Source organism: Balaenoptera musculus, chromosome 5, assembly GCF_009873245.2.
Source record: "Balaenoptera musculus isolate JJ_BM4_2016_0621 chromosome 5, mBalMus1.pri.v3, whole genome shotgun sequence".
Taxonomy (NCBI): domain Eukaryota; kingdom Metazoa; phylum Chordata; class Mammalia; order Artiodactyla; family Balaenopteridae; genus Balaenoptera; species Balaenoptera musculus.
In genome coordinates this window covers 118,496,777-118,522,359 of record NC_045789.1, presented here as the reverse complement: position 1 = coordinate 118,522,359, position 25,583 = coordinate 118,496,777, and the positions used below count along the sequence as shown (strand labels likewise).

General features: G+C 34.0%; 1 protein-coding gene across 1 annotated transcript in view; it reads right to left on the bottom strand.

Annotated features, from left to right (window-relative positions):
- Nucleotides 1-8,062: 8,062 nt before the first annotated feature.
- Nucleotides 8,063-25,583, bottom strand: part of MYOZ2 (myozenin 2) — a 35,636-nt gene continuing 18,115 nt past the window's right edge. Inside the window, exons 4-6 of the mRNA XM_036852116.1 lie at nucleotides 21,380-21,509; nucleotides 16,287-16,470; nucleotides 8,063-8,899 (exon numbers count right to left, since the gene is read on the bottom strand). Of these exons, the coding sequence (XP_036708011.1) occupies nucleotides 8,665-8,899; nucleotides 16,287-16,470; nucleotides 21,380-21,509 (549 nt within the window). The 3' untranslated portion in view covers nucleotides 8,063-8,664. The remainder of the gene's footprint in view (nucleotides 8,900-16,286; nucleotides 16,471-21,379; nucleotides 21,510-25,583) is intronic.

Sequence of the window (25,583 nt, the reverse complement as noted above, 5' to 3'; positions counted from 1 at the left end):
TTAGTTATAATAGTTTTGATGTGATGGAGAAAATCTATTTCACTTGCTAATAACAGTGCTGACATTTAAATTTTAAACAGCATTTAGTAGTAGGTACAAGAGTAACTTTCAAACATTTTAGACTGCAACCTAGAATAAGCAATATATTTTACATTGTGATCCAGTTTGCATGAACATATATATAAAGCAAAATCAGTAGTTTCCTGAAATAATACTATTTCTATGAGTGATATGCTCTGATGTTTTCTTTTCCTTTATTCTATTCTGTTTCATTTGAAAAGCTGCTGATCATAACCATCTAAGTTAATTTTTACACCACCTAACTGAACACAACTCTAGCTTGAAAGACATCGACCAAGAGGTTTCTGTTGGAAGGAGCAATGTTTACTATTTTTTTTTAATACAGTATGGAAATTTACTCCCTTCCAGTTAGAAAAGAATATTCATTTTGGTTTGATATTGTCACATTAAAATTTTTTACTGATCAAAGTAAAACTTCTTGATATTGTAAAAAAAAAAAAAAAAGCCTTTAGTCTCTGGTTCCACATTTTATTAACATTACCCCAATTCAGAGTTTTATTTCTCTGTGGCTAATAAATAAGGTATACAAATTATATAAGGCTATATTTATATAGATATAGATAAATAATGAAATCATGTACAGTATGTTATGTCACCAGAAGGTGTGTGGATTGTGCCCATCATCTGGATGATTGTGTTCTCCACTGAGACAGGAGAGAGAATAAGTTAGTGGGAGGAATGTTAGTTCAGAAGCAGGACTCTTGGGTTCTAATTTTAGACATGCAATGTGAGACTGGGCCAGTTCCTTAACTTTTCTGATCTAAGTTTCTATTCTGTAAATGAGGGAATTGATCTAGAGTATTTCAAGATAGAGTCTAATTCTAAAGTGCTGTGATTCTAAGTAAATGGTTGTTTATTTAAACCAAAGAGAGTGTTTCGTTATGCTATTAACATAGTACTAGTGGGTTGTATTTGGTAAAATAATAACTTTTTTGCTTATTCCTATTATATCTAAAATATTAATATCCTTTTGGTATGCTAACAAGAGGACACTTAAGTAAACATCAGGGTATGGATTTGTATATAGTTTAGTACATAGTAATGCATAGTCTAATACATTCTGATAATTATGATCATTAACCATAATTAATACATTATACATATATGCATCTAAAAACATGATAATTTTTCTGCATTGCTATGTGTCTTAGTCTGTTCAGGCTACTATAACAGAATACCATAGACTGGGTGGCTTATAGACAACAGAAATTTATTCCCCATATTTCTATAAGCTGAGAAGTCCAAGAGCAAGGCACTGACAGATTGGTGTCTGGTGAGAACCTGCTTCCTGATTCATATTTGGCTATGTTCTCTCTGTGTACTCACATGGGGAAAGGGGCAAGGGAGCTTTGTGGAGTCTATTTTACTAATCCCATTCATGAGGACTACGCCCTTATCACTTAATCACCTCCTAAAGGCCCCACCTCCTAATACTATCACATGGAGGTTAGGATTTCACCATATTGATTTTAAGGGGGCCATGCACATTGTCTATAGTATTATGATAAGTTTAATGTGTTTTTAATAGATTTTGATGAGTTTGTGAGGAAACTTATTGTAATTAACCATAAACTATATCCACATCTCTTTCTATGCATCAGAAGTAAAGAATGTTTTTTGAATAAATGTGGTCCATGTTTATGTTTGACTTTATGTTCCAAAATAGTGGCTGAGCCTAGAGTGCTGTATGGCTCAGAAGACAGCCTTGCACAGGAGGCCTGGAACCTGAGGCAAATCAGTTGTGTTACGGAAACTTCATTAGCCCCAATTTTTCACATAGGTAGAAGTAAGGTAAAATAAATATTAGGAACTGAGTTTAAAATTAAGCTTAGAAAGTATTTCTGCTTTTTCAAGATAAGTTGGAAAAGAAGAAAAAGTTATTTCAGGTTGATTGTGTTTAGGTGAATTTTCCATTATGTTAGCATCAGCTCGTAGAGGAATCACCTCCTTTCCATGCTTATGACTACCAGATACCTAATTTCTTTAAGCAACATGGAAACCCATCAGAGAAGGGGACTTGGGGTGATTGTTTGGGGTGTTATTCATTGTGCTCTAGAGATGACTCTGCCAAAACATTAGGATTCCAGGGCAACATACTTCCTGATTTGAAATATTCCAAACAGGTATTTAAATGAAAAGCCATTTTAGTTTAAAAAAAAAAAAAGAAGGATTATGTAGCCATCTGTTCATAGGAACTCCTTTCTGATTGTATAATGTATTTTCTAAAAAGGTAGTGTACACTGATCAAGGAAAGTATCCACTATATCAATTTTTTAAAATTCTCAAGTGACCTACAAAATATGTGAATGCTCACAAGAAATAGTACTATTTTAGCAAGATCCTAAAAGTCTCCCTTAATTGCAGTTTTGAGTCTGGAGAACAGAGCTGGCACAAGCTTATCCTAAAAAGTAGTCAGGGCCACATTAGTGTTTCTGATTATGTATGTATTTAATATACTCATTGCGCCAACATATATTAGCTCCAAATCAGGGTCAAATATATTTATCCCAAAGCAGTTCCAGTGTAACCTCTAATCTAACTTCATTCTAAATGCCTTTGCTTTCTTACTGCGTGATAATTTTTTATTTTGTTAATAATAATAGCTAACATGTATCAAGCATTTACAATGTATTGGGTAATATAATGTATAATATATAATTTTTAAGATAGATACTAGTATTATCCCCATAACTAAGATACATTTAACAAACTTTTATTGTTCTTTACTATATACCAGGCACAGAGGATACAGTAGTTAATAAAAAAGCAAAGTCTCTACCCTCAGAGAACATTCATTCGAGTGGGCGAGATAAATAATAAAGGAATAAAAACATACATTGTGTGTGGCGGCTACATCTTGTGGACCTTAATGTAGTTGTCTGAGGTCCCCAGTTCTACTCCCTCTGACCTCCATCACTGCATTCTTGCTGAGCCTGCCTTCCACAGTCTGCTCCCAGCCAGTGAGGGACCATGACATTGACCCTAAGGCAGACTTGTTTCTGGGAAACACCGGACCTCTCCTACAGGTGACTTGGGCTCACAGATCCTCCAACAGCCTTGCTGAATCTTCCCTAGACTGCTGGGCAGTCTGGAACATATCCATGCAGTTCCATCTGAGGTCCCTTGGGTCTCTCCCAGCCTTTCTTTAACTCTCTCCCCGCCTTTCTTTGACTCTCTCCTCATTTTCTCTCATGTGGGCAATTTTCCTAATAAAATTTTTGCAGGTTTAACCCCATCTTGGCATCTGCTCCTCAGAGGACCCAGACTAACACATTATGTTAGGGAATAATAAGGGCTATAAAGGAAAAATAAAAGCACAATAAGGGGTTTTAAGTGTGCTCTCTTAAGTAAGGGTGGTCGGGGAAGGTCTTAGGCAGAAGTGGCCTTTGAAACACATAAATAGTTGGAGAAAACTTCCAGAGTGAAGTAAATTGCTTGAGATTATATTACTTATTTGTGGTAGATTAGCAGATAGCTGGCACATTTAAATACAACTGCTTTAATATGCAATTTATAAGTGCGTGTTGTTAAAGAAAATGTAATGAGAGTTATCTATTTTGGGTGACAATTCACATTAGACAATTGATATACATATAATAAAACTTCTTCAAAGGGGGTAAGGAAAAGGCTCTAGAAACCATAGAATATCACAGTTTTTTCCTTTCAGCCTGCTTCATTCTGGCCTTCCTTTTTTCCCCCTGTTCTTTTAGATTTATTTTGCTAGTGCTGCAGCTTCTATACCATTTCTTCAGTTAGTAATTGAATTTACCTTTTGTCCTTCTGACTCTTTCCAGTTCTGTTTCCTGAACTGTCTCCATCTCCTACACTGCCTAAGTTGTCACTGAAATGTGCTTCAAAATATTACACAATCCAGAATAATAAGTACATTGTTTTTGAAACTGAATTGTAACCTCTTAGAAATAACTTTTTCCCCCCTCTTTGCCCATATGTACCCAATCTTCCTATTGAAATCACATTATATTGAGAAGTCAGAGAAAGTTTATATCCTGAGTTGAAATCTAGTTCTTTTATTTAAGGAATTCAAGTAGGGGCATACCCTTTTATTTATCTAACAGTACTTCAATGTGTAAGCCATTGAAATTCTTACACGATTTTACTTACTTTTTTCTTAGTTCTGAAAAGTTTAACTTTTATAAGCATTATAATTTTCTAAAAATCCTTTGATATATTTGTGAAGTGCTTTGATCAGTTAGTTTGGAATAGATTCCCCTTGCTTGTTCTTTTGGGAAAAGCCTGGCATTCTTCCACCTTTCATAGAAAGTGAACTGCCCTTCTTCCTACAGAATAGAGCATGTGGAGGTTGAAAGTATTTTTCATAAGAAAAGGGGCATTCAGAGCAATACTTTCCTAAGCTTAATAAAAAGCAGTTGTGGCTGGGAAACTGCAATGATGTCATGTAAGTTTTATCTTGCATAAGCAGCAGAGTGAGGAAATTCCAGAATTAATAAGTCGGCTGGTACAGCTGTGCCCTGAGTTGGAAAGTTCAGGATGTTCTTTTCACACTCACGACTGGACATTCTGCTCCACTTCAGCCTTTGTGAGCATAATTGGCTCCCTCCATTTCCACGCTGCTAAAACATTTATAAATTGGTCTACTTAGAAAATGTAAAATTTTAGGTGGATAAATGGTCATTTTGACTAAAAATTATTGTCCATATTTGCCTTGATTTTGTAATAACCGATAATTAGTTATCTAGTCCTTTCAAATATTAAGAAATGGAAAATACCAGCCTTGAGAAATGATTGAAGGGAGTGGAGAGTTAAAAGCCAAGAATGAGGACTTCCCTGGTGGTCCAGTGGCTAAGACTCCTCACTCCCAGTGCAGGGGGGCCTGGATTTGATCTCTGGTCAGGGAATTAGATCCCGCATGCCGCAACTAAAAGATCCCACATGCTGCAACGAAGATCCGCGTACCACAACTAAGACCTGATGCAGCCAAATAAATACATAAATATTAAAAAAAAAAAAAGCCAAGAATGATCTATTGCTGTAGTTGTTAATGTAGACCTAGTGTCATCCAGAAAACAATTGGCCAGCTGATCATCAAGAAATTAGCTAAATAAAATAGATAAAATTTTATGTCCCAGAAGTCAGTCTGTTGAACAGTATAATGGAAATTCTTCTAAAGTTTTGAAAAGTAGAAAACATTTTCATTTAAAGGAATGTTTTTGGAGTGTTATCACACTAGATGATTTCGTTCAGCCTTATGGTTATTAGTGTTGTGCATTTCTGTCCTCTTTATTTCCTCTTCTTTCTCCCTTCTTTGCCCTTACAGGGGAAAGAAAAAAAAAAAAGTTTACATCGATCAGAAGTGTGCACAATGCTGAGCAGAAACAAGCAGGTTTAATCAGAGAATGATTTTGTGTTTCTCTAATTTCATAATTAAACATGCACATTGCTTCTTTGAAAGTCTGAAAGTTCAACTTTTTATGATTATGAGTGCCTGAATGACTTTAGAGGGTGACTCTAAGATTACTCAATTTATAGGTATATTTTCCCAAAATTAATATAATGGAGATTTTTTATTATTTGTCTAGACATAATAAAATAGTTTAAGGCTGAAATTATTCTGAAAGAGAAGTTATGAACCATGAGTTCTTAGAGCATATATTTTAGAGCCAGACTCACCTATTTATTCTACTTTGGAGCTAGAATTAAGCTAGTCACCTTAGTTCTCTGAGGCTCAATTTTCTTATATAAAATGGAGATTATAATACATTTCTCACAGGGTAATCATGAAAATAAAATAATACTTAAAATATAGGGAATTCCCTGGTGGTCCAGTGGTTAGGACTCGGTGCTTTCACTGTGGTGGCCTGGGTTCAATCCCTTTTTGGGGAATTAAGATCACACAAGCCGTGCGGCGCAGCCATAAAGTAAAATAAAATAAAATAATACACATTAAATAGCCTTTATAAACCAGTGAGTATTGTGCTTGGCAATTAGTAGTCCATCAGCAAATATTATTTTCATTCATTTACTTTTTCTTTTAATTTTTTTTCTCCTTTATTTCATTTTTCATGTATACAAATGTGGGTGGAAAAAATGCCACAGTCTTTCCGCTGTTCTAAAAAGCCTATCATATTTCTTCAGACTTTGAAAGATTTAGCTGCTTTTTAGGTCAGTGGAAAACCCATTCAAAATTCCTTTAAAATTCTAATTGTGTAGCAACCAGATTGTGAAATTTGGCATTTCTAAAGGTGTCAGACAACTGAATTAGAATTAATAGACACTTCCAGGAAAGGAAGAAATACGATAGTAAGCAGAGGGCTATTCCATCATTTTCTAACCAATCTTAAAAAAAAAAACTTAAGATTCCCCCTTTTAAAATTCTCCTTTATGATGCGGAGAATACTGTTCTATAACATATTTAATTGCTGGCCCCTTTTTGGTGGTTGACAGAGTGGTGACACTGAGCATAGAGTTTAACTATTTGGAGATAGTTAAAATAATGCAATAAAATTTCAGTTTAATGAAAAATAGTAACATTTCAAATTGCTAATAAAGAACTAAACCATTTCATCAAAATGCATAATAGAATATGACTAATTTTTTATTTATTAAAAGATTAAAATGAACAAAAAATGGCATGATGGGACCCTCATATCTAGAGTTATCATAGATGCCAACATTGTTATTTTAAAACAGGTAAATACCAAAACATCTATCTTTTTTTTAATATAACTTTATTTATTTATTTATTTTATTTATTTATTTTTGGCTGCATTGGGTCTTTGTTGCTGCATGCAGGCTTTCTCTAGTTGCGGTGAGTGGGGGCTACTCTTTGTTGTGGTACGCAGGCTCTAGAGTGCAGCCTCAGTATCTGTGGTGCACGGACTTAGTTGCTCCGCCACATGTGGGATCTTCCCGGACCAGGGATCGAACTCGTGTCCCCTGCATTGGCAGGCAGATTCTCAACCACTGCGCCACCAGGGAAGCCCAAGGTATCTTTTTTTGGGTTTTTTGTTTGTTTTTTTATATTTGAATTTTATTTTTTTATACAGCAGGTTCTTATTAGTTATCAATTTTATACATATTGGTGTATACATGTCAATCCCAATCTCCCAGTTCATCCCACCACCACCACCCCTACCACCCCCTGCTTCCCCTGAAACTAAGATATCTTAAAGATATACTTTAGATTATACAAATTCTCTACAGTGATAATATGCATAAGTAAGATACTGTTCCTTTCTAGGGACTGCATTTTTCATAAGCAAATTTGTAAAGACTAGAAGATGATCAAAACAACCACCAATTTCAACATTACATACAGATCCTTTTGTAAATATGCGACGTTGCTACATGGCATTTTCATTACTCTCTTATACACTTGCCTTCTTCCAATCTCCTAAACTTAATGTGGTAGATAGTTTTCTATGGATGAGACATTTCTTCTCTGGTATAAACGTCTATCACAGAACTTTTAACTGAATTGAAATGGGAAGAATTGATATTTATGTCTTACCAGTTCCATGGCATATATTTCTTCAACCATATTTTAAGATATATCTATAACTTTATATTAGTTTGAGTCTTTTATACAAATATATTATTATATTTCATGATAGATATGTGCTATATTACTTTCAAATGCTTTCGTGTTCTTCCATTTCTTGTTTTTATTTGTGTTTTATGGCATATACTCCCTAGTGCTTAAGGATTTGAGCAAAATTTAAAGTTTCAGCAAAGAAAGCTGCCAATTCAAATTACACACTCTCTTTGTCCCCCTGTCATATACATATATTTATTTATATGTATATTAGCATGTATTTGGTTATTACTCTTCTAAAAATGCATACATAAAGTTGAACCTAATCAACACACAACATTGTGGAACTTGAATTCCAAGTATACCTTGATCATGAAAACTGCAATAGTATGACGTTCTTTGAGTCATTGTCTCTCAGTCTCCTTGACTTAATACTAAACAAAAATAATAACCCAATTGAACTCTGGCGAATGCCATCTGGAACAATTACCTAATGATTCAAAGCACATTGAAAAATACAAAATACTTTAGAAATTCTGAGAATGACTATGAAAAGACTTCATCTAGACAAGTTATTTTATCATGGAAGCTTGTCAGAGAAGAAGAACCCAGCCCTTCTCTCCATCAATAATATTTGTATATCAACTTCCATAGCTTTCATCCCTTAAATAAAACTCTGAATTAATCTAAATATCTTGCACTATATTTTGATTCTAGATCCATTTGAAAAACTTATTCAGTAATAGCTTATATTGAAGGCAACAAAGATGAAACCCTTTGTTGTCAGTAACTTTTCTGGACTTTCTCAGTTAAAAGGCTGGATTGCTTAGACCAGGTGAAAACAAGATTATGAATAAAGACAAGTGACTTAAAAGGTTTTAAAATAAGATTTTTAATTATTTATTAGATTTTGATCTGAGATTGAAATTAAATGTCATAAAAGGAAAATTGCTAAATTGCTATTAAATAATTGCTACTAATGAAGAGTGTAAGTGGCTTTGCAAGTAAGTAGAATAATAAAACAGCAACATTCACGTTCACAGGTTTTTGTGTCACATACAACTTTCTTTTCATAGGTCTTCTGATTCCGGTATGGTGGTATCCTCTGTAGGTTCAGTTGTTACCACTATAGGAATATTCTCAGATATCCATCCCTTAGGAGTCCTATTAAAGGACCGTCTTCCAGAAAGAGGACTGGCAAAGGCCATGAACCTGGGATCTGTTAGAAATAATAGGTCAAAATCTGGAACCTTAAATTTAACCATTTTTGATGCTCTTTCAAAACCTCCAAATGGGGTGGCAACTCTGTGAGAAATGGAAAGAAAAAGAATAAATTAATATTCAAATTTATTTGCCAGAAAATAGAAAACAATTTAATGCATGGTCTTATGGGCATGTTGTTGTGTTATATTCTTAGTAGGGTTTCAGTTTTTGACCTCTGAAGCAAGCATTTCCATTCAAGGACCATGCCTTTATGATAAAACGGATATTTGATAATAAATTGGTGTAAAGTCCTTATGTACATACTCTTAGTTTTGGACTGAACTAATCTGTTCCCTGGACATCACAACATTTCTTGCCTTTGCGCCTTTGCTGACAATGTTATACTTGCTTAAGATATTTGCTCCGTACCTCCTCTCCACCAGCCCTCACTCCCTTTCTTAACCAAATTCCTGTCACGTTGATTGTCTTATGTCAGTCATTTAGTGCTTATAATATGGTACTTTGTATTGTTAGCTTCTCTTTTTCAGAGTACGATTTTGTTTGGGTCATCTCTGAATTTTAAACTCTTTGAGGGCAAGAGGTATATCTTTGCATCTTTCCACCTCTATCTCAGAAACCTCAGAATCCTTCTACTTGTCTGAATAAAGTCCACCTTCCTTACCTTGGCATCCAAGGTCCCATGTAACATTCTAGCTTTGTTTGATTTAGCCATTAATTATTCATTCACTCAGTGCCAGGCACAGTTCTAAGTGCTGAGGGTATACCAGTGAACAATGTAGTCAGAGTCTAAGCTTTTATATTCTGGCGAAGGAGACAGACAATTAAAAAACATAAACAGAGTCATACAGAGTGAAGTAAGTCAGAAAGAGAAAAACAAATACTGTATGCTAACACATATATATGGAATCTAAAAAAAAAAAAAAGGTCATGAAGAACCTAGGGGCAGAACTGGAATAAAGATGCAGACGTAGAGAATGGACTTGAGGACACGGGGAGGGGGAAGGGCAAGCTGGGACAAAGTGAAAGAGTGGCATGGACATATATACACTACCAAATGTAAAATAGATAGCTAGTGGGAAGCAGCCACATAGCACAGGGAGATCAGCTCGGTGCTTTGTGACCACCTAGAGGGGTGGGATAGGGAGGGTGGGAGGGAGATGCAAGAGGGAGGAGATATGGGGATATATGTGTATGTATAGCTGATTCACTTTGTTATAAAGCAGAAACTAACACACCATTGTAAAGCAATTATACTCCAATAAAGATGTTAAAAAAATAGAAATAAAAAAAAAACAACAGTGGATTACAGATGAAAAAAAACGTGTAAGTCAACTATACATCAATAAAAAACTAATACATTTTAAAAAACATAAACATATAGACAAATATCCAATAATGACAAGAGCTATGAGAAGATTAAAATAGGATGATATAATAGGGTACAACTGAATGACCAGATAGGTAGAGAAGACATCTCTGAAGAGGTGACATTTAAACTGCCATCTGAAGGTCAGAAGTTAGCCATGGACCGTATGGCTGAAGCACTTCAGCATTTCAGGTAGAGGGAGTAGCTAATGCAAAGAATCTAAGGCAGAAATAATGTTGATCTTTTCAGGAAAAGAAAGAAGGCCTATGTTGATAGACAGGTGAGGGGGATGGCAGAAGGGAGAGAGGACAGAGAGGTAGATTGTGGGGAACTTTGTCCAAAAAGGAATATGGATTTCATTCTAAGTGTGAAAGGGAGCCATCATAAGGTGTTAAACAGGGGAGTGGTAAGTATAATCTGATTAAATTTTTATAAAGATCACTCTGGCAGCTGTTACTATCTGAACAATTATAGGTGGACAAGAATGGAAGAAGGGAAGATATTGTAGCAATTCAAGTGAGAAATTATGGCAGCTTGGATTTTAGGTGTTTTCCTTGAAGAAGTGGGTGGTTTCAAGATGTGTTCTATGGGTAGAGTCAACAGGATTTGCTGACAAATTGGATAAAAATTGTGAGAGAAATGTAGAAATCAAGAATTACTCCTAGGTTTAGAGTTTCAGCAACTGGCAGATAGAAGACAAAGAGGAACAGGTTTGGTGTACGTGTGGAAAAAATTACTTTGACATCCCAATGGAAAGGTCCATGCTGGTTTTTCCCTATTCACTTTCGTATACTCTTTGTTCCAGTCAAACTGATACACTGCTTGCTCTTTTCCTTATGCTTTCCAACCTCATTGCCTTTACTCATATTCATTTTTCTCTGCCTGGAGTGCTCTGACCCTTACTACTACATTTCTAAATCCCCTTTAAGTTCTTTAAGTTCTAAGTATGTTATGTAAGTAATTTATATTTAAGTATTTACTAATTTAACTTTCTTCTTGAAGCTTTCCCTGATCTTCCACAGCCAGAAATAAGCTCTTTCTCCCCTAAGTTTCCATGGACTCTATTTTTACCTCCCCTGTAACCCTATTTTCCATCTTTCATTATATCCACTGGTCTGTCTGTCGTATTTCTTACCAGCCTGCACTCCAAGAGGACTGGAATTCTCTCTGATGTATCTTTGTAACTTACTCAATATATGTACTTGTATAATGTATTGTACCTAGAAGATTCTTATAAACATTTGGACAATGGAATTGGCAAGTCTATATAGATTTTCCAGTATTGCAGAGACTATTTTAAAGCCTGGAAGAGATCTGATTTTCTTCAAAGCTCAATCACCTATGATCTTTCTTGAATATCTTAATTTCTGGGTGATAATAGTAAGGGACCATGGAGTCTGATAAAGTAAGGAGAAAATGATTGATAGACTTTGAAAAATGAGATGGCTTTGATGTGTGGAATTGAAACATTATTGAAATAAAGAATAAATGAAAAATAAAGATAAAATGTGGTAGAGAGTGGGATGCTTGAAATTGAGATTTTGAAGGTGATGATAGGTATTGGTAGTGACAAACTTTAAGAAAAGCCAAGAGTGACTAAGGTGGGATCGAGAGACGGATCCTTAAAAGCAAGACAGTCAAGGACTTGAAAGGGCTGAGAGTTCAGTGGATCATTTACGTGGATACTTAAACCATCAAAAAGTGATGACAGGAATAGTACTGGGGAAGAAGAGGGAGAGCCAGATAAGATCTTCAGTGTCCACAGAGTGGATAGGTGACCTCAACAATGGCTGTAGCAGATGTAACTGTGTCATATAGTATAGAATCTCATGTCTTATTGGCCCATAATTTTCTTGTCTTCCAGTGTTTTGCTCCCTTCTGAAGAACAGTATGTTTTACTTTCTATTGCATCTGTTCTCAAGATAACTGACCTTATAATATTTTCCCCAAATTGCTGTGGAAGATATGGATAAAAACAGATCAGTGACTGATGCAGTAACCTCAGTCTAATGTAGTATTTCAGCAATCATATCAGTATAAACTTTCACATCCAGGGCCTAAAACCATTACTCTGGAGGTGAGAGAGATTGTTTAGGAAAAGAACTTTAAGAATTTAGATCATCAGTCAGGTGCTTTATGACTGTTAAACTTCAGAAGGCATAGTAATAATGAAAGCTAATATTTATTGACAGGGTACTGTGCGCCTGACACTGTTTTAAGTGCTTCTCAAACTCTTTTGGTATAGGAGTCACCTTGGGATCTTGTTAAAGTACAGATTCTAATTCAGTCAATCTAGTGTGTGTCCTGAGATTCTGCATTTCTAACCAGTTCCCAGGTGATGCCAGCACAGCTGGTCTGACCACACTTTGAGTACCAAGCTTTACATGATTGTCTCATTAAATTCTCACAACAACCTTATGAGTTGATTCTTTTTATATCCCCATTTAATGGATGAAACTGAAGCACAGATAGTTAAATGACTTGCCCAAAGTCACCCACCTAGTAAGGTGTAGAATCAGGATTTAAATCTAGGCATCCAGACTCACTGAAGGCCTTCTCTTCTATACTACCTTATATCGTACCCGCACAAGATAATTCTTAAGGAGTATTGGGCCCTCTGAGATCACTTTCTAAGTTCAGCAGTATATTTAGGAATCTCAACCATGTGGCTGTGTCTAAATGATGTCAAACCAGGTTGCTATCACATTCGTGATGTAACTAGATGATTAATGTCCCACATTTTGTCACGTGATTTAGTGAATTGAAGAGTCTTTATGACTCAAATTTGACTCAGTATATAAGTAAAACTTCTTATTCTTGGATGTCCAAGATGTCCAAGACAATATTTTGTCATTTTAGAAATCTACCACTGTAAAGCAATAGTTTGTTCATTTGTTGATTCAGTCATTTATTCATCTAACAAATTACTGATTGCTTATTATATCTAGACACTCTGCTATATGCTAGGAATTCAAAGATTGTAGTAGGTCTTAACCTCAATGAACTCACAGACAAGAGAAGAGTGAAACGTGAGGGGGAAAAAAAACACGTATGGACCAATATAGTTACTTAAAGGGAAAAATTTCCTGAATGCATAGGAGCTTAGGGTAAAGTTTAGAACCTGGGATCAGGACCCGCCACATAATTTTGTAGGGCACAGTGCAAAATGAAAACTCGAGCCCCTTTGTTAAAAAATTGTTAAGAATTTCAAACATTAAAGCAAAACATTAAACCAGCCATGGGCTTTTCAATTGTGGGGCCCCCAGCAATTGCACAAGACATACATTCATTTGCGGGAGTTTAAGAGTATATGGTTATCCATTGGATACAAGAGGCTGGAGTTGAGCATTTCTAGATTTAGGCTGAATTTGGTCAATTAATCTTGTATTTATTAATTCCAGAAATCACCTTTACTCATTTATTTATTTTTTTCTGAATTAAATGAAAAAGGAAATGTTCCCGTGCCACTGAAATCCAGTATTTGGGTTTGGCATTTAGTGCATTAGCTTTTCCCTTTTTATCCAGTTCTGTTTTGTTTTTCCCACCCAATTTGTGGGTCATTTTCTTCTGTAAATGAAAACATTCCCTTCCGTTCATCACCCATCTCCTACCTCCTACCACTTATCCAGCGAAAGGTTGCTCTTTGAAAAGCAAAGTTTTCTTTTCTTTGGCACCATTGAGACTATATCCTGTTTAAATTTTTATTGCCCTTGGACACAAAGTAAAGAAAATCTTTTAACAGAGATGTTAAGCATTCAGAGTGAGAGACTATTTGTAAGATTTTTAAGATCTCTGAAAATAGTTTCAAGTTTTAGTTAGTGAAGCAAAAAATTCCACTGAAAGATTTGGAATATTCTACTAAAAGATCACTGTGCATCTCTGTGATTCCCGTAACATAATTTCTTCAAACATAGATCTGACTTAAAATAATTTTTACACTTTATCATCTATGTAGTGACTAACAAGCTTGTTTCACTCAGATTCAGTTAATATGTGCTTTGTTGTTTATTTCAATTGATGAATAATTGGTTTGCATTTGTAAAAATTAATAGTGCTGGACATATAAAACACCCATAATAATTACTGATTATTCTATAAGGTAAAAAATTATGTAAAATGGTTGTATAGAAGTTAAAATAAATTGCTCTACTAAATAGATAACGCATGTAATATATTTAAAGGTACTTAATCATATAATCACACAATGTATTTACAGATGAGGAAATTAAACAAGGAAAGGTTAAGTGACATACCCAAAGTCATACAGCTCTTTGAAGCAGAGCTGGAAACCTCCTTGCTCCTAGTTTACTTTTCCTCACATGTTACATAGGTTTAATATAGTGTTATTTAAATATAACATAAATATTTAAATATCTCAAAATGAGTATAAGAATACAAAGTTGTATTAAACTATGGGCTATTTTGAAATTATGATTAGACTTGGGAGCCCATTCTCATCCAGTCATTACCACTGCTGAAGGCTATAAGACTGTATCTCACTGTTACATGCTTTATTAACAATATCTAGCAATTATGTATAATAATATGGGGCTACCAAAGAGCATTATTTTACTCTTTGCAAAAGACTTTGAGAATATTTGGAAACTACTTATTTCCTCACCCTTCCTCTCCCTGTCTCTGTTGTTCTCATTTGTTTTTACAAAAAGAAAAAAATAGATATATTCAAATAAAATTTTCTCAGGTAAAGGAGAACTACTAGCAAGTTAAGTTCTCTCCCCGCTGCCCCTTTCACACACACATACAGTGTTACATTTACAAAAACCTTGATTTAACACAGGGAGCTACATTTCCTAATTATATAGTATTGTGTTCATTGTTATAGCACTCACGTGGTCTTTATACAATCAATAGGCATCTCTTTATAACCAACCCAGATACTATAGTATGTTTGTAGAACTGGAAGCAAGCTGCTCAGCAGGTATGGGGTACTGAAGCCACAAGGTATACAGAAGTCATATGGCATCTCTAAAGCACTAATCTCAAAAACAAGCCTCAAGTATTCCATTAGTTTCCATTTTTTCCTAGTGTTTTACTTTTATAATTTTCTATATTCTCATTTTTGAAAAAAATTATATCATTGATTAGAATGGGTTTTCAACATCCTTTCTTTGCCATACCTCAAACCCTCCTTAAACTCTATGGTATACCTCATTTATGCAATAGTTATAGTACTAATACTATTAGCATTACTAATAATGCTAGTAGTACTAGATGTAATACTAGTAGATGTATTACTAATAATAGATGTACTACTCATACTATTACTATAGCAATATGTGAAAACTAAAATGTTAATAGTACAATAATTTGAAAAGTACTAAGGAAGGTCACTATTTAAATGCAGCCTTTGTGGCATTCTTTTGTAAATCAAAAATTTACTCCTTAATTTATTAATTTTTAAGTGAATAATCACTAAGCGGCCTATAAATTGAGTGGGTGTGAGACAGGATACTGGAGATATTTTACTCTAAAATGAAAATCTAGTGGTCAAAGAATGGATTATGAGACCATTAAAAATATATGGAAATTATAAAAAATGGATAACAGGGAAAAATAAATGTCCATTGTGTAAACTATAATGCAGATATTATTTGGCAGTATTTTTGGTAGCATAAGTATTGGTGTGTACATGTGCTGGAGTCTTGGCCCTAAATTACCTTTAATCTGGCTTAAAGCCTACGCAAATATAAATTGGAACCTAGAGTTAGATGGTAATTCTCATAGTCCTGCATGCAAATTATTTCTGAAATTCTTGAACAGCTTTGTCATTTGGAGCAACACATAAACTAATAATCAACCTGCAAATTAGAAATTATTATTAAAATAACATTTTATAATATGGGAGATGATCTTAGTGATTGTTTCTGAATTATAGCGTTCATTGTTATACTAAAAAGGGACTAAGGTTTGACATATTAATAATATTGCAAAAATGTGTCTTTGCCTAGGCTAAGGAGATATTATGTATTGCTATTTACAGTCTTTAAAAATTTTTTTCTACCAGAAGATTCAGTTCTCCATACCGTGATATAAAAGTCTTGGTATTGCATGCCAAAGTGTCACCCAGGATAATTGAATTACCTGTTAAAGCTCCTGTAATCAGGCAGTTCTGCCTTTCCTTCAGGCTTGAAAAGTTTAGGGTATAAAGCCTCTAAAAGCTCCGGATCACTGCTAATGGCCTGTTCCCAGGGTGACTGGTAGTACTTAGGGACAGCTGTGGTGTTGAATCTTTCAGGAGGAATTTCCTTCAGTGGTCCAGAATATCCTTTGGAAAAATATTGCAAGAATAAGTAAACACAGAGTACCTAAGAGTTACTAAACTCCACCTAACATTTTCCCATGTTTAATTTTTCATGCAGGGGTAAATTTATGAAGAATGCATTCTTTTTATGATCTCTCAGGAAAGAGTAGTCTGAAAGTGTGAGACATTTTTAAACCCCTTTTAATTTATGGAATTTTCAAAAGAAACCACTTAGTGTTTAATTTTACCAAATCATAGTTAATTTTTTCCTTGACTATCTTAGTATATATTTGTTCAATGAAACTATTAACTTAATTTTTTAAAAATTGTGCCCCTTATATTAATTTATACTAGGCCTTATATACCACACTTAATGGATTAATTTAGAAATGTAAATTGAGTGTCTACTGTGGTCTAGGTTCTGGGGAAATATCAATGAAGACAAAATCTCCCTCCTGTGGAGCTGATTCTTTAGAAGTAATGTTCAGGTGTTGACTATCCTAAATTTCTGAGTGGTCTGTAAAATGTTTAAGCTTCAAAATGGTGAAGCAATTTGTTTCCACTGTCTTAATCAGGCCCTTCTTATTCCCTGATGTGTCCATCCCTTGTTTACTTTGTTCCTGAGGATTTCTAACTTTTCTGCTTACAGTCTCACCTCCTCAATTTATTCTCACATGAGCTACAAATTTTCTGTAAGTACCATTTAAAAGTCACACACATTCCTGGCATAAATGTGAAACCATTTCCACATGCATTAAGTGACATTCTTCAAGTCTTCAAAGGCACAGCTGTTTACTCTCCAGCTATACTACCATACCACCTAGTTATGTCTTTCATATAATCCTCTCTTCCACCATGTCACAACCTCTACCATGTGATCACTCCTACTTTTGGGTTTCCCTGATGCTCTTTTCCTTCTCTAAAATGTTTTCTATTTTCTTCTGTCAAACCATGCCTATCCTTTTTTTACACTAAAAATTACTTTTTCTTTTCCAAAAACTCTTGATAATTTCACCAGTAGGCAGTTATTTGTTTGCAGTAATTTAATTTTCTTCTGATTGTCTCCGGTATCAAATGGTAGTCTCTTCGGTAGGCTGCTTCTCTCCACTTGCCACTTAAGTGTTGGTGTTACTCAAAGCTCTTTTCTTAGACTATACACTCTGCCTAGAAAATTTCATTTATATTCTTGGCTTTAACTGTGACCTACATATTGACGATTCCAAGGTTTGTTTTTGATCTCCAGGCCCTTCTATTCAACTACCTATTACATTTGTCCAAATTAATACTCTCCTGGCACCCTTTATAACCTATCTAGACCTACATGCATCCGTTTTCCAATACATCCTGCTTCTTTTTGTATATTGGTCATCTTGGCAAATGTTATCACTACCCTCAGATGTCCAAGACAGAAGCACTGTCCTAGACAATTCCTCATTCCCACAACAAATCAATAAGTATTACCAACTATACTTGAGGATTCCTAAAATAAGGGCTCTCAACTTTGTGTTTCTGAATCACCTTGGGCACCTACTTAAAATGCTGATAATGGAGTCTTCCCTCCAAAGACAGGAAGTTTCAGGTATTGCTTACAAATTGTATGCAAGTGATTTGCAAACAGAACATTGGGAGATCTTGTTCTAGCAAATTACCTCTTTCCTCCTCATTTCCATTTTTACCTGCCTGGTTCAGGCCCTGCGCATCTCTTGCCTAGGTTTTCACAGTAGCCTTCATACTAATCCTTTAGCTCTCAACCCTTCGTCCAGGCACCTCCCTGTTGCTGCCTGAGTGACCTTTTTAAGTGGAAAACTTTATCAGGTCACTCACTTCCCTTACTCCAGGTTCTATAATGGCTCCCCAGGGCAAAAATCAGAGCTACTCAGCAAGGGAATTCCTCGGTGGTCCACTGGTTAGCACTTTCACTGCCATGACCTGGGTTCAATCCCTGGTCGGGGAACTAAGATCCCACAAGCCATGCAGTGCGGCCAAAAAAAAAAAGACTATTCAGTATGACACAAATGGCCCTACCTAACTGTCCAGCCAGCCTCATCTCCTGCCCTCTCCTCTCACATTTTATGTTCCAGAACTGTGGATCTACTTGAAGCTTGTGTCCCGTTATGCCTCCCTACTTGTTCCATTTGCTCCCTGTGCCTGGAATACTCTCTCTAACTCTTGTCACCTACAAATTGCTATTTTAAGCCTTAGCTTGAGGTTATCACTTCTGTTTATTCACTCCTGACTTTCCCAGGAAAGCACAGTTACCTTTTCCCATGTCCTTCCTTTGTATAGTATACATAACTCTATTACCATGACTACCACATTTTATTTCCTATTCCTTTCCTAAAATTGATCAGAGTCAACCATACAGAAATTGGACATTTTAAAATTCTGTATTTTAAAAAACTTATTGAAATCCCACTACCAAAACACAAATTTTCCCCAGTTTTTCTTCACCTATAAGCATAATGATCACATAACTATAATTCTAGTGCACATGGAATCTTGTATTTTATTGCAAATCAATTTTGTTTGAAATACTTTTGAAAGCTTCTGCATCATGTTCATGATCATTTTAAGGGTTTTGTAATAATCTAATAATAATCTATTGACTTGAGGAACTATAAATGGTCTAATCTTTTCACATTTTTGAATATTCCAGGTTTTCAAATTTTTTAATAGAATTAACTAATAACTTTTTTCTTTTTTCATATGCTGAATTATTTACAAGAAAGAATCCACATATGTTTAACCTCTCAGAAATAATACAATTCAACAATGCTACATGCCAACATTTTTGTTTGATTTTTAAATATATTTTTAATATAACTGATTTAAATTCAAAGGAACTTCATTCCTACAGTATTATGGCATCGTAAGACTTATTAATTCATATTTAAGATAAGTTGGCTTGTGGAGACATAGTAGGTTAATCAATAAAAATTTTTGCTAAATTGGGATAAGCTACAATTTGCTTCCTGAATTTGTTATACTTTTCAACTCATCGACCAAGAAGGAAGGATCCATTACTCTTGCTTCATCACAAGCTATCTGATAACCTCCAAACTCTCCCTTTTCTTAGTCTATATTACACAGACATATACAAATATTTAACAATTGAATGTTTAGCTTTAAATAGCTATATGAATTTGTATTTTCAAAATTTTTCTCTCTCTCTCTCTATATATATATACATAGATAGATATTGATAGATAGATTCCTGATGGTAAATAAAATGTACATATGATATTGAATTATATATGCAGAGAGAAAATGAGACTACAAATATAGTGTGGACATTTGTCCTGTCTCCCTATGTATGATTCCTTGAGGGTAGAGATGAATTTTTCTATTCCTTTTGCAATTTCATAGTTTATGATAATGATTAATAATAAACATTTTAACTTAGTAATGGGAGTACCAGATTGAATCAACATAAACTTTTCTATATGTCTTCTGTTTCCTATTAAAAAAAAAACCATACCATTCCAAACATTAGAAAACAGGAGGTTGCAATATAGTGGTTGGAGCTAAAAGAATATATATATAGTCTGTTGAGTATTAAGAATTAAAGGTGTGTAGGGAAAGGATTAATTTTAACTGAGTACTTTATTATATGTTAGGGACTATACTTACATTTTCACATTTAATTCTCACAACGACTATGTGCAGTGAGATTTATTTTCCTTATTTTACAGATGGAGAAAACTGAGACTCAAAGAGATTTATTTTCCTTCCCAACACAGTAGTAAAATGGACAGAGATGAAAGAAGCCTGCAGGTTGAACCCAGGTCTGTCTGATTCTAAAGCTTGTTTTTCCCCCATTTGCTTAATGTTGTATTTGAGAACTTAAAATTGTAAAGCTATTTGAGAACTCTATTATCATGCTTCACTTCAGAATTCTGTGCATTATAATTGTGTATTTGATTCCCTTCAATGTTACTTTATTATGTCTGTCAATACCTTTTCTCATTGTGTTCAATAAGAACGTCCTGATAAGTCTAAACTCATCAGTGACTGACATTCAACTTACTTTTAAATACGATTTAATATTATACAGTTGCTTTACTTATATATTTTCAAAAACACTATTGCTATTTGAGAAGATTTCCAGAAGTACTCTTGCTAAATTTACTGTTTAATTTACAAACATATGACATAGGTATTGCTAATTTCAATATAAAAGTAGTTGAAAATTTTATAAACCTACTTGATACATTACTCTTGAGGAAAAACTTAAAGGTATTTGCTTTAAGTTATTTTGAAAAGTTATTGTCTAAATAGATCAGATAATTTTTCTGATTGAATATTTCAAAATCAAACAATACTTCTAAGTAACATATACTGATTTGGATAGCATTTGCTTCTCTTTTAAGATAATAAACAAATATACAGTATTAAAGGATTACATTTAAGGTTCTGTAAGAGAGCAGAAAATAACAAAAGCAATCTCCACAAGGTCGCTTCACATGAGACATCTGTAAATTTGGTACCAGATCTGGATTTAATTCTTGAACAGTCAATATTGGCTTATAGCTATTCACAACCTCAGGTTCTTAATTTGTAAAATGAGGATTATAATAAATGTCATAGAGTTATTATTAAGTTAGACAAATATATATCATAGCACTTCATAAATTGTACAGTTCTATACAAATAGAATTTCAGTATAATTACAAACAACTTAATTTTTAATATAATAGGTGATTGCCAACAAATACAATGGACCATCTGAAAGAACGTAAGACTCCTGTAAATGTTTTACAAGACTCTTCTAGGTCTAAATCTTTACATTTGTCCTGAACTTATCTACAAAGTAGATATATAATGAGAAAAGCTGTATCACTTAGATACCATTTACTAAAGAATCCAAATGACTTGAGTCATATATTTAAGTGCATAACAACTTTATTGTTCTATTTGTAAGGGGATTAGTTACCTGGTGCAATGTTTTCTGGATTTGGGGGACTTCGTGGATCCGGGGTGTTAGGAGGAGTAAATGGGGCTTGCTGTGAACCACTTTCCAAGTTGCTTCCATCCAATTTCTCATTCTGCATGGCAATATTGTGCTGTATTTGATCAGAAGTAAACTCAACTGAAAACTCAAAAATATTAGATACACTAATAGGAGATATCATATGTGCAAGATGCCATTTGTATACTTAGAATTTAAATACAATGCCACTTCATTGATACATGAGGTCTCAATAATTTATATTGTAATTAGTTGAGCTATTGAATGAGAAATTTTACTGATACCAATCTAAGATCTGTTTTGTGATGGCAATCCACTTAATTAATTGAGCCTTACTGTGTGCCAGGCACTGTGTCTAGGGCTTTGTATCAATTATGTAATTTGCTATTCACAACATACCTAAAAGGGAAATCTACGTATTTAATTTTTAAGTCTTTACTAATTTAATATCATATAGCATACTTGCCAAACATACGGCTTAGTCATTTTTACATTACTATTTTATTTATACTTGGGATTTAATGATATGCTTTAATATGCCTTGTTTTAAAATTTAATCTGAAATTTGGACAGCAGTCAGGTATAACAAAAAATATTTGCACTCTAAGCTGCATGAACTTATAGAAGGAAGAATTTGGGGTTTCTAGAAAATAAAATGATTAGAAGAGCATTTGTCTTTAAAGTTTTAGGTGAATTTGTTTTACTCTTATAATTTAGGATTTATTCTATGGCAATATAGCACTTTAAAAACAGTTAGTTTGCATTTTAACAGAGAAAAACAGACATTGTAATAGGTTATATCCTCAGAAATATGGCTAGGACTTATCTCTATGGTAAAGTATTGTTTTAATTATATATGAGAAATATATATATATACTTTTTAAAAAACCAATCTATTTAAGAAGTGCGTAAAGTCAAATCATCTTTTAACTTTAGAAGGAAAAATTTATTGAAAACCATAGCAAATAAAGACCAATTTTGACTTTCTTCTGTGTGACATAAGCAGAAAGTATTTTAAAATATTTTTTCATTTCTGTATTTATTTATAAGATGATAAGATAAAGTACAATTTTATAGTTTAATACTTATTCAACTTTATAGAAATGTGAGGATAAAAGACTATTTTGTCCTAAAATCCAAATACTATAATTAAAGGCCATAAATTAAGGCCTCACCTGACAAAATTATGAAGAAAATAAAGTTTATTGCATTTTCAGGCTTCTCCCACCCACAGCCACTCTCCAGGTGCCTTTTACCTTCACCTTACTCTAGGCAGCACCCTGGTAAAGTTGCTGTGGAAACGAGTAGGGCAATGTTAGTAGGGGTAAGCTGGCTTGTGGAGCCATGCAAGAAGGCATGAGAGGCAACATCAACTAGGTGAGTACAGAGTCTTGATTACTGGGCATAAAAGTTTGCATTTTATTCAATAGGCGATAAGAAACAATTTCTAGAGATGAGTAATGCTATACTCAGATACATCAGTTTTCCATGTTTTGAATTTAGCTCTTAAGTGTTCAACTTAATTGACTGGGTTAGTATCTTTTTTTTTTTAATTTTATTTATTTAATTAATTTATTTTTATTTTTGGCTGCATTGAATCTTCGTTGCTGCGAGCGGGTTTTCTCTAATGGCGAGCGGGGGCTACTCTTGGTTGCGGTGAGCAGGCTTCTCATTGTGGTGGCTTCTCTTGTTGCAGAGCACGGGCTCTAGGCGCTCGGGCTTCAGCAGTTGTGGCACGTGGGCTCAGTAGTTGTGGCTTGCGGGCTCTAGAGCACAGGCTCAGTAGTTGTGGCGCACGGGCTTAGTTGCTCCGTGGCATGTGGGATCTTCCCGGACCAGGGCTCGAACCCGTGTGCCCTGCATTGGCAGGCGGATTCTTAACCACTGCACCACCAGGGAAGCCGCTGGGTTAGTATCTTTTTTCACTTCTGAACCTACACCACCTCTTAGAAAAGAGAAAAGTTCTTGCTAACTTTAATTATAAATAAAAGCCAGTTGAGATAAATACAGAAAGTTTAATTGTATCATGGATAAAAATTACTTTTTATAAATTACTGAAATGTGCCCATGAAATGAATTTCACCTAAACTTACAAATCATTCTACCTACATTAATTTAAAAATTGTCATACTAACCTCCTTTATAGATAGGAAAATCAACTCTTTCTAACTAGTCATTAATTACCAGGAGACACCCAGTAGCTATATTGTCATTGTTAAGTATACAAACAAAGCCTTTTAATAGTTGGGTAGTGACTTATTTTAGTTATGATATGAGCCTTAAATTATTTTTTATAAAGTTATTTTTTGAACAAAATAAATATATGTTCAGAATCTCAGTATATTTAGTTTGGTCTTATTTCAGAATTACTTGTTACAGTATACTTCCCCTTTTCCCAGTATTATCTAATTATTAAGGATTTTGAAAAGTCCATAGTTACTAAAAGCATATATATAGTCTTAACCGTAAAATGTGAATTGTTTTGATTAACATCCTTTTGTTGTGATTTATAGAAGGAAATTTTAATTCTGATGGATCATTCTTCTATTTTATTTTCACTCTAATGATCATTTTCTTCATCCTTTTCTTTTTTTTTTTTTGCCTACTTCTGTAAGAAGTTGATCAGTTCATGAACTAGGGCTTCAAAATTGGCATATGTAGCAAGCAACGTATCTTCATTTCTTTTTAAAAACGCCTATTTTCTGTTGTTATTTATGACGTAAGAAGTCTTGTGTGGCTTCAGTTTGCCAGTTTCTCAGCAATAGAGTAAGCTCAAAGCTGTGCTTTTTTTTTTTTTTTAATAATACTTAATATTTAAACTAATGGCATTGACTACCAGGGAGTTGGTTTATATTTTCATCTAATGATGTCCTGAACATTATAATAAAATAAGAAATGCATAAATATAAGTTAAATAATTATTTTGACAATATCTATAGCTCAAGGGAAGCAGTAAAAGGAAAAGGTCATTTCAGAAAATGTAGTCAATAAGTTAATTTGATATAAATCATATAAAGATGATTCAAGAATTAGATTATAAGTAAATAGTTGTTTTCTATTTTTCAATGTTATTTTGTCTCTCCATCACTAGACAAGGGCTGTATTTATTTATCTTTGAAATCCCAGCATAGTTTGTAGAACATGGTAGGCAATCAATAAATTTTTGCCAAAAGTATAAATAAATGAATGGAACTAGACCTGAACCTAATATTATTTTTTAAATTCCTGTGCCATTATCAATGCTTGCTTCAAGTTGCAATCTAATACTGTGATAAAGCAAATGCGTCATCATACAGTGTAGCTCACTATCTTCCTCAATGATTTATTATGCAGGTCATTTTTAGAATTAGGATCAGAGAACACAGATCTTTAAAGCCAGAAAACACCTTACAAAACCATTTGCATCAATCCCTTATTTTATAAATTAGAAAACAGGTCCAGAAAGGCAAAGAAAGTTTTAAATTGACTCCAAATTACACAGATTGTGGGAGAGCCAGGACTGAACCCTGGTCTTCTGGTTCCCAGGCCAGAGTTTCTTTTAATTACACCATGACAAGTGTCAGTGCCAAGAACTCTAGAATTCTGAGAGCTGGGTTTCCGTCTACTTTATTATGGTATTACTTAAGCCAAATAAATGTATGTACTTCCTTGAATACTACTTTCCTCATTTCTAAAGAAGAGAGAGTAAATTTCATCAGCCTTCAGAGTATGTTATGTAACTCAATGACATGTGACTTTATTCCATATATTATTATTGTTTATTGCTCTATGTTATTTATTAGCATTTAATTGTTTATTTCAATATAGCTATTTGGGATTATTTTATTTATTTAGTTCCCAATCTTCTAGGAACACTGAAAAACTATCAAGACCTGTTCTTACACATTTTACCTATGACCAGAACATTTGACGACAGGTATATAAGATTATTGTCAGTAATTTGAAATACTAGTGATAAGAGAATATGCTTTATTCTAATGGACATTTTAAATCTCATTGTACCTTCCACCAGAACTGTAGTTAAAGCATTATACTTAGAGATATAAATGTAAGTTATGAAAACTAGATTTATTCATTTATTCAGATGTCTAGACTTGTAGATGACTTTTCAGAGAATCTCCCTTAAGCTGCTATTTTTCATATTATTCTTCAAAGCTGCTTCTCTGTT